Source organism: Pongo pygmaeus, chromosome 10 (genome assembly GCF_028885625.2).
Source record: "Pongo pygmaeus isolate AG05252 chromosome 10, NHGRI_mPonPyg2-v2.0_pri, whole genome shotgun sequence".
In the NCBI taxonomy this organism is placed as follows: Eukaryota; Metazoa; Chordata; class Mammalia; order Primates; family Hominidae; genus Pongo; species Pongo pygmaeus.
The window spans coordinates 47,104,102-47,117,092 of record NC_072383.2 but is presented as its reverse complement, the minus strand read 5'-3'; the positions used below and the strand labels follow the sequence as shown (position 1 = coordinate 47,117,092).

The following is a 12,991-nucleotide window of genomic DNA, read 5'->3' as shown; positions in this document are numbered from 1 at the left end:
TGTAATTCCAGCTACTCAGGAGGCTGGGGGATGAGAATCACTTGAACCCAGAAGGTGGAGGCTAAAGGGAGCCGAGATTGTGTCACTGCACTCCAGCCCGGGCGACAGAGTAAGACTCTTGTCTCAAAAAAAAAAAAAAAAAAAAAAAGAGAGCCCATAAAGCTTTTGTTTTATGTTTTTCTCAGTATAGCTCGTTGAGGGTTACATTACTAAAACACTTGGTTTTCTTCCAAAAGAATGCTCCTTAGATCTACTTCTGGCCAGGTGTGGTGACTATCCCAGCACTCTGGGAGGCTGAGGCGGGGGGATCACTTGAGGCCAGGAGTTCGCGATCACCCTGGCCAACACGGAGAAACCCTGTTTCCACTACAAATACAAAAATTAGCTGGGCGTGATGGTGCACGCCTGTAATCCCAGCTACTCAGGAGGCTGAGGCACAAGAATCACTTGAACCCAGGAGGCGGAGACTGCAGTGAGCTGAGATCGTGCCACTGCACTCCAACCTGGGTGACAGAGTGAGACTCTGTCTTGAAAAAAACCCACAAAATACCTATTTCGGCCGGGCACGGTGGCTCATGCTTGTAATCCCAGCACTTTGGGAGGCCGAGGCGGGCGGATCACGAGGTCAGGAGATCGAGGCCACGGTGAAACCCCGTCTCTACTAAAAATACAAAAAATTAGCCAGGCATGGTGGTGGGCGCCTGTAGTCCTAGCTACTTGGAGAGGCTGAGGCAGGAGAATGGTGCCAACCCGGGAGGCGGAGCTTGCAGTGAGCCGAGATCGGCCACTGCACTCCAGCCTGGGTGACAGCGTGAGACTCCGTCTCAAAAAAAAAAAAAAAAAAAAAAAGACCTATTTCTTGTCTTGGCTCTGAAGCCTCCTGGACTTAAGAATGCTCTTCAAGTACTTGGGAAGATCCTATGCAGATTGTTCCTTAAGGAATGTTGCCAAATGAGATACACTCAGCCATATAAATATTAATAAACTAATTAATACTGAATATCTTCAAGAGAATTTAGAATGAATATACATGGAGATAGGCAAATAAAATGTTTGCATTTAATAGGTTCTGTTAATAGGTTCTGCGCAATCAGAACCTATTTATGGCCGTCACTCTCTGATATATAGTGGCATTGTTTTATTCTTAAAATTTCACTCTCATAATGAGTTTGTGGTAGCCACTAGTCGTATTAGTACCTAAATTTTCCTATGACATTTAAGTTTACTATCCATAGTGACTAACTAGTCTTACCTTCTCTTTCATGTTCTCAAAAGCTCCTCCCTGGGCCAGTACAGTATTGGACTGTAAATCAAAAATGAATCCTGATGAATCTGAAAGAATAAGAAGGGAAAAATATATTCAACATGATCCAAATATAATCCATCCCTAAGACAGAAGGGCCAAGACTGGCTGCTTTTGTCCCACAAAACAATGAACAGCAACTTAGTTGCTATTTGGCAAATTCTGTTACATAGATAACTTATAACTGCCTTTTGAATTAAACTTATAATACAGAAATTTAATTTTAATAAAAACTGTCACAGCTTGAAGTAAACACTAAATACATCAACTATATTAGACTGTCCTGTAATCCTTGATATCGTTGTTAATTATCCCACCTTAAGGCCCTCTAAAAATGTTACAAGTAAATAGCTCCCCATGGTAAAAATTTAACACTAAAGAATCTGAAAATGTGAGTGGGATGGGCGCTTCTATAGCATTAATAACACAAAGTAATTTCCTCTTCTAGCCGGAACCATACATGTTATGTTTGTAGACTATAAACCCATGAATACATTCATGTGTGTGTCCCTAATATAATGCTTAATGAAGCAAGGCATCCAAGTTGTAGGTTATGGAAAAACAGTTCAATATGATTGATTACAAAAAAAGATTCTGGTTTCTCTGTACTTACAAAGAAAAAGGCTATGTGTAAATTTAATCAGTTAATAAATTACTTCAGCTTTAACACTCAACAGCTTTGTTTTAACCCAGTAAGATACAATCTCAGGAAATGGTTAGAGTGCTTTTCAAATTCTGATGTGCATACTTACCACCTAGGGAATCTTATGCTAAAATGTAGGTTGTCATTCAGCAGTCTGGCCTGTGGCAGATTTTTACTCCCAGGTGATAACAATATTACTGATCTCTGCACTGTACTTGGAAGTAGCTTAGGAGTTAGAATTTCAACAAGGCAAGTAAAAGGAAAAATGTTGAGAAAAGGGGTACAAAAAAAACCATGGTAATACTCTAGTACACTTTCCAAATTATTTTGCTGTTATTACAGATATGTTTCAATTAAAGATTATTTCACGGCTTAATCTTGAACCTTGAATTAATTTAGATTTAACTTTTGTTAATACTGGCTATTTCTAGACTGCTACTCAAATGAAAAATCGGGTAACACTTATGCAAACTCAGTATTTAAGCTTGAGTTTTCTAGATGACTATATAATATGGTTAACTCCCAATTTTCTTTATTAATTGAAAAGAGACACAGTCTACAAAAACGAAGATCTTATAGAACCAAAGCACTATTTAGAACCTTCTCAGAATTCCTATAGATCAGCCAAATGATATAACTTGAATGTTTTAATGTATCCTCCCCCAAAGAGGTATTAACGAGCAGTGAGATGATACAAAGGATATCAATAATCCACTTATTAGTGAATCAAACCACCAATCTCTTTTAGGGAAAAGAGGGAACACAAAACACCATTTTGGGTTCTATTACTAGCCTCTTATCCAGCTTTGTTTTTTTTTTTTTCCTTTAACAACATACTAGATGACACAAACTGCAAGGAAAACAAAGGATAGGCTGGGTGTGGTGGTTCACGCCTATAATCCAAACATTTTGGGAGGCCAAGGCAGGTGGATCGCTTGAGCCTAGAAGTTCAAGAGCAGCCTGGGCAATATGGTGAAACCCTGCCTCTATAAAAAGGAGCTGGGCATGGTGGCACCTGCCTGTAGCCCCAGCTAATTGGGAGGCTGAGGCCGGAAGACAGCTGGAGTCTGGGAGGTTGAGGCTGCAATGAGTCGTGAATGCACCACTGCACTCCAGCCTGGGTGACAGAGAGAGATCCTGTCTCAAAAAACAAACAAAAAACAAAGGGTAGTTCTGCAAACACTCAATTATTGGCCAAAAGAAATTAGTATAATTGGAGTTTATCTGGAATACTGTTAGGATAATGATTAAAAATATATAAAGCAGCTATTTCAGTCAAGATCCCAAAGAGGAAGTGAATGGCATACTCAAATTGGGCAATCTTAATAGAGTTTAATAACAGGAGTATTTTCAAAGGTACTAGCAAAGAGTAGGGAAACCACCCAAGATAGGGCTGTACCTCTTGTTACTGTTTTTGCTGGCTTTTAAGCAATGTGCACTGCTACTTGAGACTTGAGTGTGAGGAGGGAGCAGTTACAGGAGCCAAAGACAGAAAGGGCCCTTTTATTTTTGTTTCATCTGGTATAGAAAGCGCCATCAGACAGTTGCTGTGACCTTTGGCCAAAGGACACACTCAGCCCACAGCTACCCCTCAGAGAAAGATTAGAGGAATAAAAGTCCCTACCTTACTCTCCTCCCTTCCTCGGAATCTCCTGCCAATGCTGCCCAATGGCCAAACTTAAGTAAGCCAGAGGGCATAGGAGGCACTGAGATGGTCTATACAGGTCAGGAGGGCACAAATGACAATTTTGCATTTATATTCTATGACATGAGGTCACCAAAAAGAGAAAGCAATAATCTAACATCTTAATTTGTCTACTCACTAGCTGATACTGCCTTTTTAAACTTAAACCAATACCTCAAGTAGATTCAAAACCTTAATCAACTGGAGCCTAAATGTCTCTTAGTATTATACAGAAAGTAATTTTTAATTCCCATCAACAATACTTAGTGATTTTTAAACCCTTATTTTTTCATGAAAAGAAAGCTTAAGATTTACATAATTCTATTGGTAAGAAATAAGGCAGGATTTCATATTTTTATTAATATTTAGCTGTGATACAAGAGCATGTATTCTATCAGAAACACATTTTTAAGGAAAAAGTGCTGTTAAATATTCTCTAATCCTGGGTGTTCAGGTAAAAAAAAAATTCTCAGGCAAGATTCATAAAGAATATGAGAAAGCCTAGGCCAGATGCGGTGGCTCACACCTGTAATCCCAGCACTTTGGGAGGCTGAGGCGGGCGGATCACTTGAGGTCAGGAGTTCGAGATCAGCAAACATGGTGAAACCCCGTCTCTACTAAAAATACAAAAATTAGCTGGGCATGGTGGCAGGCACCTGTAATTCCAGCTACTGGGGAGGCTGAAGCAGGAGAATTGCTTGAACCCGGGAGGCAGAGGTTGCAGTGAGCCAAGAATGAGCCACTGAACTCCAGCCTGGGCGACAGAGCAAGACTCTATCTCAAAACAAAAACAAGAACAAAAACAACAACAAAAAAAACACAAAAAACGAGGAAGCCTTGAGCTTGAGCTTTCTTATTTATTTCACTCTATCAGGAACCATTTCAGAAGTTGTTTTGGAATTATTTCTTTTTTTTTTTTTTGGAGATGGAGTCTCGCTCTGTTGCCCAGGCTGGGAGTACAATGCTGTGATCTTGGCTCACTACAACCTCCGCCTCCTGGGTTCAAGCCATTCTTCTGCCTCAGCATTCCTAGTAGCTGGGAAAACAGGCACGCGCTACCACGCCCGGCTAATTTTTGTATTTTCAGTACAGACAGGGTTTCACCATGTTGGTCAGGCTGGTTGGAATTATTTCAAATAGCACACATTCAGGTATATTTTAGAAAAAGTATGTTATTTACAGTACAAATGACATATTTGTAAATACTACAGGTTTTGTTGTTATTGTTTTTGCTGGCTTCAAAAATTAGGTAAAAGTTGTTTTTAGGCACTGAGAATGACATAGAAATAGCTGAGCCTGATTATTCCATGTATTAAATCAACCTTGAACAGGTGTCTTGACAAGCTTTAAAACACAGCCTCATTCTGCTGTTAATTTATAATTTAACCTGAAGATCATACTGTACTAAGTGTTTTAGAATTAATTTGGTTTAAAGTTCTGATTATATTTATACCCAGGGTGCATATTTATTTATTTAAAAAAAAAAAAAACAGAAAACAACAAGTGTGGCAAGAATGTGGAAAAACTGGAATTCTGGGGCACTGCTAGTAGAAATGTAAAATGGTACAGCCCCAATAAAAACCACATGTTGATTCCTTAAAAGATAAAACATAGAACTACCACATGATGCAGCAATTCTGCTTCTTGGTATACACACAAAAGAAATGTCACCAAGGTCTCTAAGAGGTGTTTTGTACATCCATGTACTGCTGTAGGCGTTGAGATACACTAGGATACAACAGTGAACAAGACACATTTCCTGCCCTCTTAGAGTTTTACTGTCTAGAGCAAGAGACTGATAAAAAAATGAATAACCATCTCAATATAACAACAATGCATTAATTTATCAAACTGTACAATACTAAATACATATGCTAGACCTCCACAATAACACTATTATGGAGTGAAAATTATTAAAAGCTCTACCACCTTGGGTGCTATCTAAAGAGGTTTGGCAGAGCTAATATGAACACACAGTAAGGCTCTTAGAGGTACTGAAGTGAATTTGATACAATTATCCATGAGCAGATTATCTCCATCATAAAAAAGCCTGTGCCCAAATTCTAGGCTGCTTACCATAGAGATAAGTGTAGAGGGGGTGGAACCCAGGTATGGAGTAAGTCTAAGGATTTTCATGGGGGTTACCGAATTTGTATCTGAATTCAACAACCAAAAACTTACAGTTTTGGATTGGCTGTATCTTTCTTTTGTTAACATAATGGCAAATTATTCCCTCTGACAAGCAAGGAGAAAAATGGAATTATAATCCCTCCCAGAATATCCTCTCTTAATCTCATATTGATGAGAAAATCAGTCATGGTACTACTCCTTGCCCAAAGTCACACAGTAAATCCTACTGTAGAATCAAAAAGGGAGTCCAGGTTTTATGCTTTACATTAGTGCTGTGTAACTCATCAAATATACTAGTTCTCAAGTTGCCATTATTTTAACAGTACCTTGATATATAGCCTTTCTTCTAAGGATCTCAGATTCTTGCTATTATCTATTCCTGCTATTCCTTACACATACATAAAGTAAGTTGAGTAATAACATTATTCACATCACACTGGCTGCAGCAGGGAGGCACCACCAGGCCAGCAGGGATACACACTCAGTGGAGCCTGAAAGTGGGTGGCAGGGGGAGAAGGAGCCCTACCCCTTCTGAGTTGGGGCAGGAACTCCCCAGGAGCCACTGCCAAAACTGTGGCTGTAGACTCAGGCCTCCCACTCCATGAAGCAGGCAGGAGCCCCCCATCTCCCAGCTGTAGCTGCCCAAACCATAGCTGCACACTCAGGAATCCCTGTACTCTTGAGGCCATAGGAAGGCCTCCCTGCCCTCACAGGCTAGGAAGTGCCTGCTCCTGCTGTCTGGCTTCTCCCTGTTGTCGGCACCTGCTCCAGTCTCAGTAAAGTTGGCTGAGCCAGGGTGCTATGAATGACAGCAGGAGGCAGGCAGGTTCCTGGGCAGAAGGGGGCGGGTTCCTGGTTAGGCCCCACTGTCAGGCCAGGGAGGGCCTTCTGAAGGCTGGGGGCCAGGCTGCTAGTCCAGCATACTCGGGTAGTGACTTGTGGTGCCTTTTCCAGGCCCGCCCATGGCCACCCACGGACCAACTGGCACGCACTTTCTCCCCTCTAAGGTCGACAAAAGCCCCAGGCTCAGCCAGAGCTGGGCAAGGGATGGAGAGAGGACGGGGACAACCTGCTGCATAGAGGAGCCACCTTCTCCGCTGAGAGCTGCAGAGACAATGGGACGACCTGTTGGCAAACCATCCTCTACAGGGCCTCCTCTCTGCTGAGAGCTGAACACTCCGTAGGAGACGACTTGCCTACAGAGAGGAGGTACCCACTGCGGGTCTCCGCTGAGCTGTTGTAACACTCAATAAAGCTCCTTTTCATCTTGTTCACCTTCCACTTCTTTGTATACGTCATTCTTCCTGGATGCAGGACAAGAACTCAGGCAAAGGCATCACTGGCCACAAAGGTTTCTGGCCAGAAAAGTGACACTCCAAAGATCCATAACAATTTCACCATGGCCAAAGAAAGACCAGAGGAGGTAAGATCCAGTTAAATACAGGTAAAGCCCAGAAGTCTAGATAACCTGACAAGCATGATTACTACTCGACATATTTTCTCTAATGGTATCAAGTTTCTCTTAAAAAGTAAACTCAAGATCAGAGCCTATGTAAGTGCCCATTCTTACAGAAATGGTATCTCATGAACAATTAAACAACCTGAAGTTCTCCTTCAGAATGAACACAGCCAATATTGGACCATAAAAGAAAGTGACCAATTGCTTGGAATTGCTTTGTCTCATGCCAACTTTGAGAATAATCCACATGTAAGTTACCAATAAAATTACAAGTGGAGTTCAGTTTCTTCATGTGCACTAATGGCAAATGTGGGGACTGGGGTTATATTGTACAAATATAAGTGCAAAGAAAAGGAAGTTATTGTCACAAAAATTAGTACTTAAGTCCTATTCAGAACTTCACAACTAAAGATTCTGGCTGGCTGCAGTGGCTCACACCTGTAATCCCAGCACTTTGGGAGGCCAAGATAGGAGTATCGCCTGAGGCCAGGAGCTTGAGACCTGCCTGGGCAACACAGCTAGACCCCATTTCTATAAAAAATTTAAAAAGTAGCTGGGCATGCTGGCATGCATGCATCTGTAGTCCTAACTACTTGGGAGGCTGAGGCAAGAGGACCGCTTGAGCCCAGGAGTCTGAGGTTGCAGGGAGCTATGAGCATACCACTGCACTCCAGCCTGGGCAACAGAGCAAGACTCTGTCTCAAAAATTAAAAAAAAAAAAGACAAAACCACAAAAACCAAAAACTAAAGATGCCACTAACTTTAATTTCCTGGGTGGCAAATCTTCTTCTGCCAACTTACCACTTATTGGAGGAAATATGACTGTTTTGGTAAGAAATAAAATATTTATGAAAAAGAGAATGTGTAAATAATAGGGAATCAAGTTTGGAAGGAGACCAAATCAGAGCGCATCAGGGAAATTTAGAAAAATATGTCCAAATGCCATTTTGTAGGACTTCTAGTCTGCTTTAATTAATATCACTATAGTGTGCTATTGTAGCCTTTTGAAATGCTAACACTTTTATATATATTTAATTCTTCAAAACTTATTTGAGAATAATGCCATCTTTGTTGCCAATGGTCAAACTACACATATCCTCTCAGTAAGTTGTAAGCATACCGACTGATGGTTCATCAATCAGTCTTCTATCAGATGACTACTGCAACTCACAGGTTCAGAAAAAATCCACACTTGTCCAATTACCAGTCAATCTGCTTCAACGCAAGAAAACAGCCTTCCATATTCCTGTTATTTCGGCTTTCATTTGCCTATAGTCTCAACAGCTGATGAAATTTTTTCCTTACTTTGCTTCTTTGAGTGCCATTTCAACTATATTCTGAAGGATGCTGTGCCTCTTCTTACGAGACAAAGCACTTAAATCAAGAAGTTTCCAAACTTCTAGAATGAGTTCTGAATTTTCCAGGTAGAGCTTGATGGAAACATCAGGGTTTTTACGGGAAGGAGGTAGACAAACAATTAAATCCTACCTTACTTTCCCTCATAGATTTCCTGAGTTTTCAGTAGGTGCAATAGAATAAGCTTTTAATTGTTAAATTCCAAGAATTTTTTTTTTGTTGTTGAGAGGAGTTTCACTCTTGTTGCCCAGGCCGGAGTGAAATGGCGATCTTGGCTCACTGCAACCTCTGCCTCCCAGGTTCAAACGATTCTCCTGCCTCACCCTCCCAAGTAGCTGGGATTATAGGCATGTGCCACCATGGGTGGCTAATTTTGTATTTTTAGTAGAAACAAGGTTTCTCCATGTTGGTCAGGCTGGTTTCAAACTACTGACCTCAGGCGATCCGCCTACCTCGGCCTCCCAAAGTGCTGGGATTACAGGCGTGAGCCACTGCGCCCAGCCAAGTTCCAAGAACTATTGAGGGTCTCATTGTTTAAAAGGTTTGTTCTGGTAATAATCCTGTCAATTCCTCCAAGTCAGTCCACCTTTCACAAACCTTCTTAGTGCAACAGGAAAAGTTCCCTTGTCCCCCTCACAGGGCATGCAATGGGGGTGAGGCTCGCTTCTTCAGTGCCCTGCTGCTCAAACCTCTAGGGGAGCATAAGGACACGCAGTGTCTAGGGGTGAATGTTTACAGCTGAAGCCCCAGTGGATGTGTGTTACAGGATGCTCTTTCGGTTTAGCGACCTACCATCCATAGGCAGCTTGTGTTGTGTCAATTAGACCCCTGACTTATCACAAGGACAGAGGGATTTCTGTATCCCGGGGTTTCTTGCCTTGTACCAGAAGAATCAGATTACACATGGGCTTGAAGAATGAGTGCAAGGTTTTATTGAGTGGAAGTAGCTCTCAGCAGATGGGGGAGTCAGAAGGGAGACAGTTTTTCCCTGGAGTCGGGCCACTAGACGGCCCAGGCTCTCCTCCTACTGCCCCAGCCAAACTCTATGTCATTCTGCTGGTTGGTGACCTGTTGGTGTGCTGGTGACTGCCAGTGCATTCCTCTCTACCTCCGGCCGCCTGTGTGTTCCTCCCCTGACGTGCTCCTCTCCACGTCCAGCCACCTGTGTGTCTTCCAGCTAGGGTCTCTGGGTTTTTATAGGCACAGAATGGGGGTGTGGCAGGCCAGGGCGGTCTTGGGAAATGCAACATTTGGCCAGGAAAACAAAAATGCCTATCCTCACCTATGTCTTAGGCCCAGGATGGAGCCCTAGCCAGGGACCACGCCCTTCCGCCCTTCCATATCATTTAAAGGGACCACGGCCCTTCCCTTCCCAGCACTTCCTTTCCCGACTTCCCTATCATTAGTACTATACTCTAGAGAACAGCCGGGAGGCAATGATACTGACTTTAATGCCCCCTCTTCTGTCTCCAAGATATCTCTCATTAATCTGGAATTTGTTTTCCTACATATGAAATGAAATGCAGTTTTAAAAAAAATTCCTTCCTATTCCTCTCTGTCTTTCAGATTCTTAAGAGGTCTACCAGGCTGGGCACGGTGGCTCACGCCTGTAATCCCAGCACTTTGGGAGGCCAAGGCAGGTGGATTGCCTGAGGTCAGGCATTCGAGACTAGTCTAGCCAACATGGTGAAACCCTGTCTCTACTAAAAATATTTTAAAAACTAGCCAGGTGTGGTGACGTGCACCTGTAATCCCAGCTACTCGGGAGGCTGAGGCAGGGGAACTGCTTAAACCAGGGAGGTGGAGCTTGCAGTGAGCCGAGACCACATCACTGTACTCCAGCCTGGGCTACAGAGCAAGACTCCGTCTCAAAACAACAACAACAAGAATTCTATCAGTATACCAGTAAAGAAATTCAATTGTAATTTTTTTGTAGCAACAAGAATACTCAAAGAAATTCAATTCTGTAAGTCAAAAAATTAAAGTATCTTTAATACTTCGTTATAATTCATACGACTTAAGCATATATCCCTAAATATTATGGTTTAGTTTTACCTTTATCTATAAAGGAATAACCCTGCATGCATTTTATTTTTGGCGTGCATTTGGATTTTTGCTTAACATCATATTGTAAGACTCATCTTATGTTCTTGCAAGTAAAGGCAGTTTATTCATTTTCATATGGTTTGGCTCTGCGTCCCCACCCAAATCTCATCTTGTAGCTCCCATAATTCCCATGTGTTGTGGGACAGACCCGGTGGGAGATGACTGAATCATGGGGGCGGGTCTTTCCTGTGCTGCTCTTGTGATAGTGAATGGGTCTCATGAGATCTGATGGTTTTAAAAACAGGAGTTTCTCTGCCTGCTGCAAATAGAGATAACATAAGATGTGACTTGCTCCTCCTTGCCTTCCGCCAAGATTGTGAGGCCTCCCCAGTCACGTGGAACCGTAAATCCAATAAACCTCTTTCTTTTGTAAATTGCCTAGTTTCGGATATGTCTTTATCAGCAGCAGAAAAACGGACTAATACAATCACTGAATAATATTTCATTGTATGATTATGCCATTATTTATTTATCTATTCTGCCAGTGATGGACAAGCAGGTATTAAACTTCCAGTTAACTAAGATCAGTACAGAAGAGCTAGTAAGAATCTGGACAGTGAGGAATGGGAAATGATTTCTTATTTCAAATCTGTGTTTCATTTCTTACATAATAGCACTAATTCCAGTTTAGATCTGAGAGAAATTGTTTGTTGTTATAAAAGACTTTGCTTTGGATGTTCCTTTTAGAACTGTAAAAGAGTGAATGCTTTCCCTCTCCACCCATCTACCTTGCTTCAAAGTACAGAAATGAATAGGTCAATCCTAATTGCATGCTTCTGTCTCCAACTAAACCATGACCTTTCTCATAACACTACAGCACTGCAAAATCTGTCACTCTTCACTCATTAACCTTCATGTCAATGAGAATTAAACCTGTCAGATTCTTTTTTCTTAAACCAACTTAGAAGTCAATAATCAACTTCAATTATAAATATTCCTGTCTCCAACTAATTGTTAAAATTATCACAAGGCAGCTTTAAGTGTTAAACTTGTGAAGATAAGAGACACTCTATGTAAGTAACTTGTTTAATTAAGTAACTTGTTTAATTATGTAACTTGTTTAATTAATTATGTAACTTGTTTACATAACTCTATGTAAGTAACTTGTTTATTAAGTAACTTGTTTAACTAAGCCTGTTCTGGCCAAATGAAATGTCCTCTTAAAAAAAGTTATGGTGATATATAATACAGGTACGGTGCAAACACATAAAGGATTATGGTCTGATAATTTATCACAAAGCAAATACCCAAGTACTACTACCCAGGTGAACAAATAAAACACTGCTAGTACTTAGAAGTCTTCCTCATGCCCCCTCTCAATCATCTCCCACTCACCAAAGGTAATCGCTCTCTGGACTTCCACTTCCTTTCTTTATCAGCAGCAGGAAAACGGACTAATACAATCACTGAACTCATACCACTTAAACATACATCCCTAAATATTATGGTTTAGTTTTATCATTATCTATAAAAGGAATAACCCTGTATGCACTTTATTTTTGGTGTGCATTTGGATTTTTGCTCAACATCATGTTGTAAGACTCCTGTTAGCGTCTTACAAGTAAAGCCAGTTTATTCGTTTTCATTGCTGAATAATATTTCACCGTATGATTATGCCATTATTTACTTATCCTGCTAGTGATGGGCAACCGGGTTGCTTCCAGTTTTGGGACAATACAAACAATGCTGTTTTCAATATTCTTGTACAAGTGTTATGGTGTACCTAGGAATGCACTTCTGTTGAATATATACAAAAATAGAACTAAATATGATATGTGTAGCTTCAACTTCAGTACATACTGTCAAACAGTTTTTCAAAGACACTGTACCAATTTAGATTCTTACTAGCAGTGTTTGAGATTTTTTTGTGTGTGTATGTGTGTGTGAGACAGTCTTGCTCTGTTGCTCAGGCTGGAGTACAGTGGTGTGATCTCAGCTCACTGCAACCTCCACTTCTTGGGCTCAAGTGATTCTACTGTCTCAGCCTCCCGAGTAGCTGGGATTACAGGCATATGTTACCACGCCCAGCTAATTTTTGTATTTTTAGTAGAGATGGTTTTTTTGCCATGATGGCTAGACTGGTTTCAAACTCCTGAACTGAGGTGATCTGCCTCTCTCGGCCTCCCAAAGTGCTGGGATTATAGGCATGAGCCACCATGCCAGCCAAGTTTCTAGTTTCTATTGTTCCCCATACACTCCATACACTCTTTGCTTTCATTATTCTGTGTTTTTTTTGTTGTTGTTGTTGTCTTTTTTTTTTTTTTTTTTTTTGAGACAGGGTCTCACTCTGTTGCCCAGGCTGCGTGCAGT

At 41.3% G+C, this 12,991-nt stretch overlaps 1 protein-coding gene across 2 annotated transcripts in view; it reads right to left on the bottom strand.

Annotated features, from left to right (window-relative positions):
* SPATS2 (spermatogenesis associated serine rich 2) overlaps nucleotides 1-12,991 on the bottom strand; it is a 165,231-nt gene that overhangs the window by 42,351 nt on the left and 109,889 nt on the right. For both annotated transcript variants that reach the window (XM_054445490.2, XM_054445488.2), the window contains one exon: nucleotides 1,253-1,332. In XM_054445490.2, coding sequence (XP_054301465.1) covers nucleotides 1,253-1,332 — 80 coding nt within the window. The remainder of the gene's footprint in view (nucleotides 1-1,252; nucleotides 1,333-12,991) is intronic.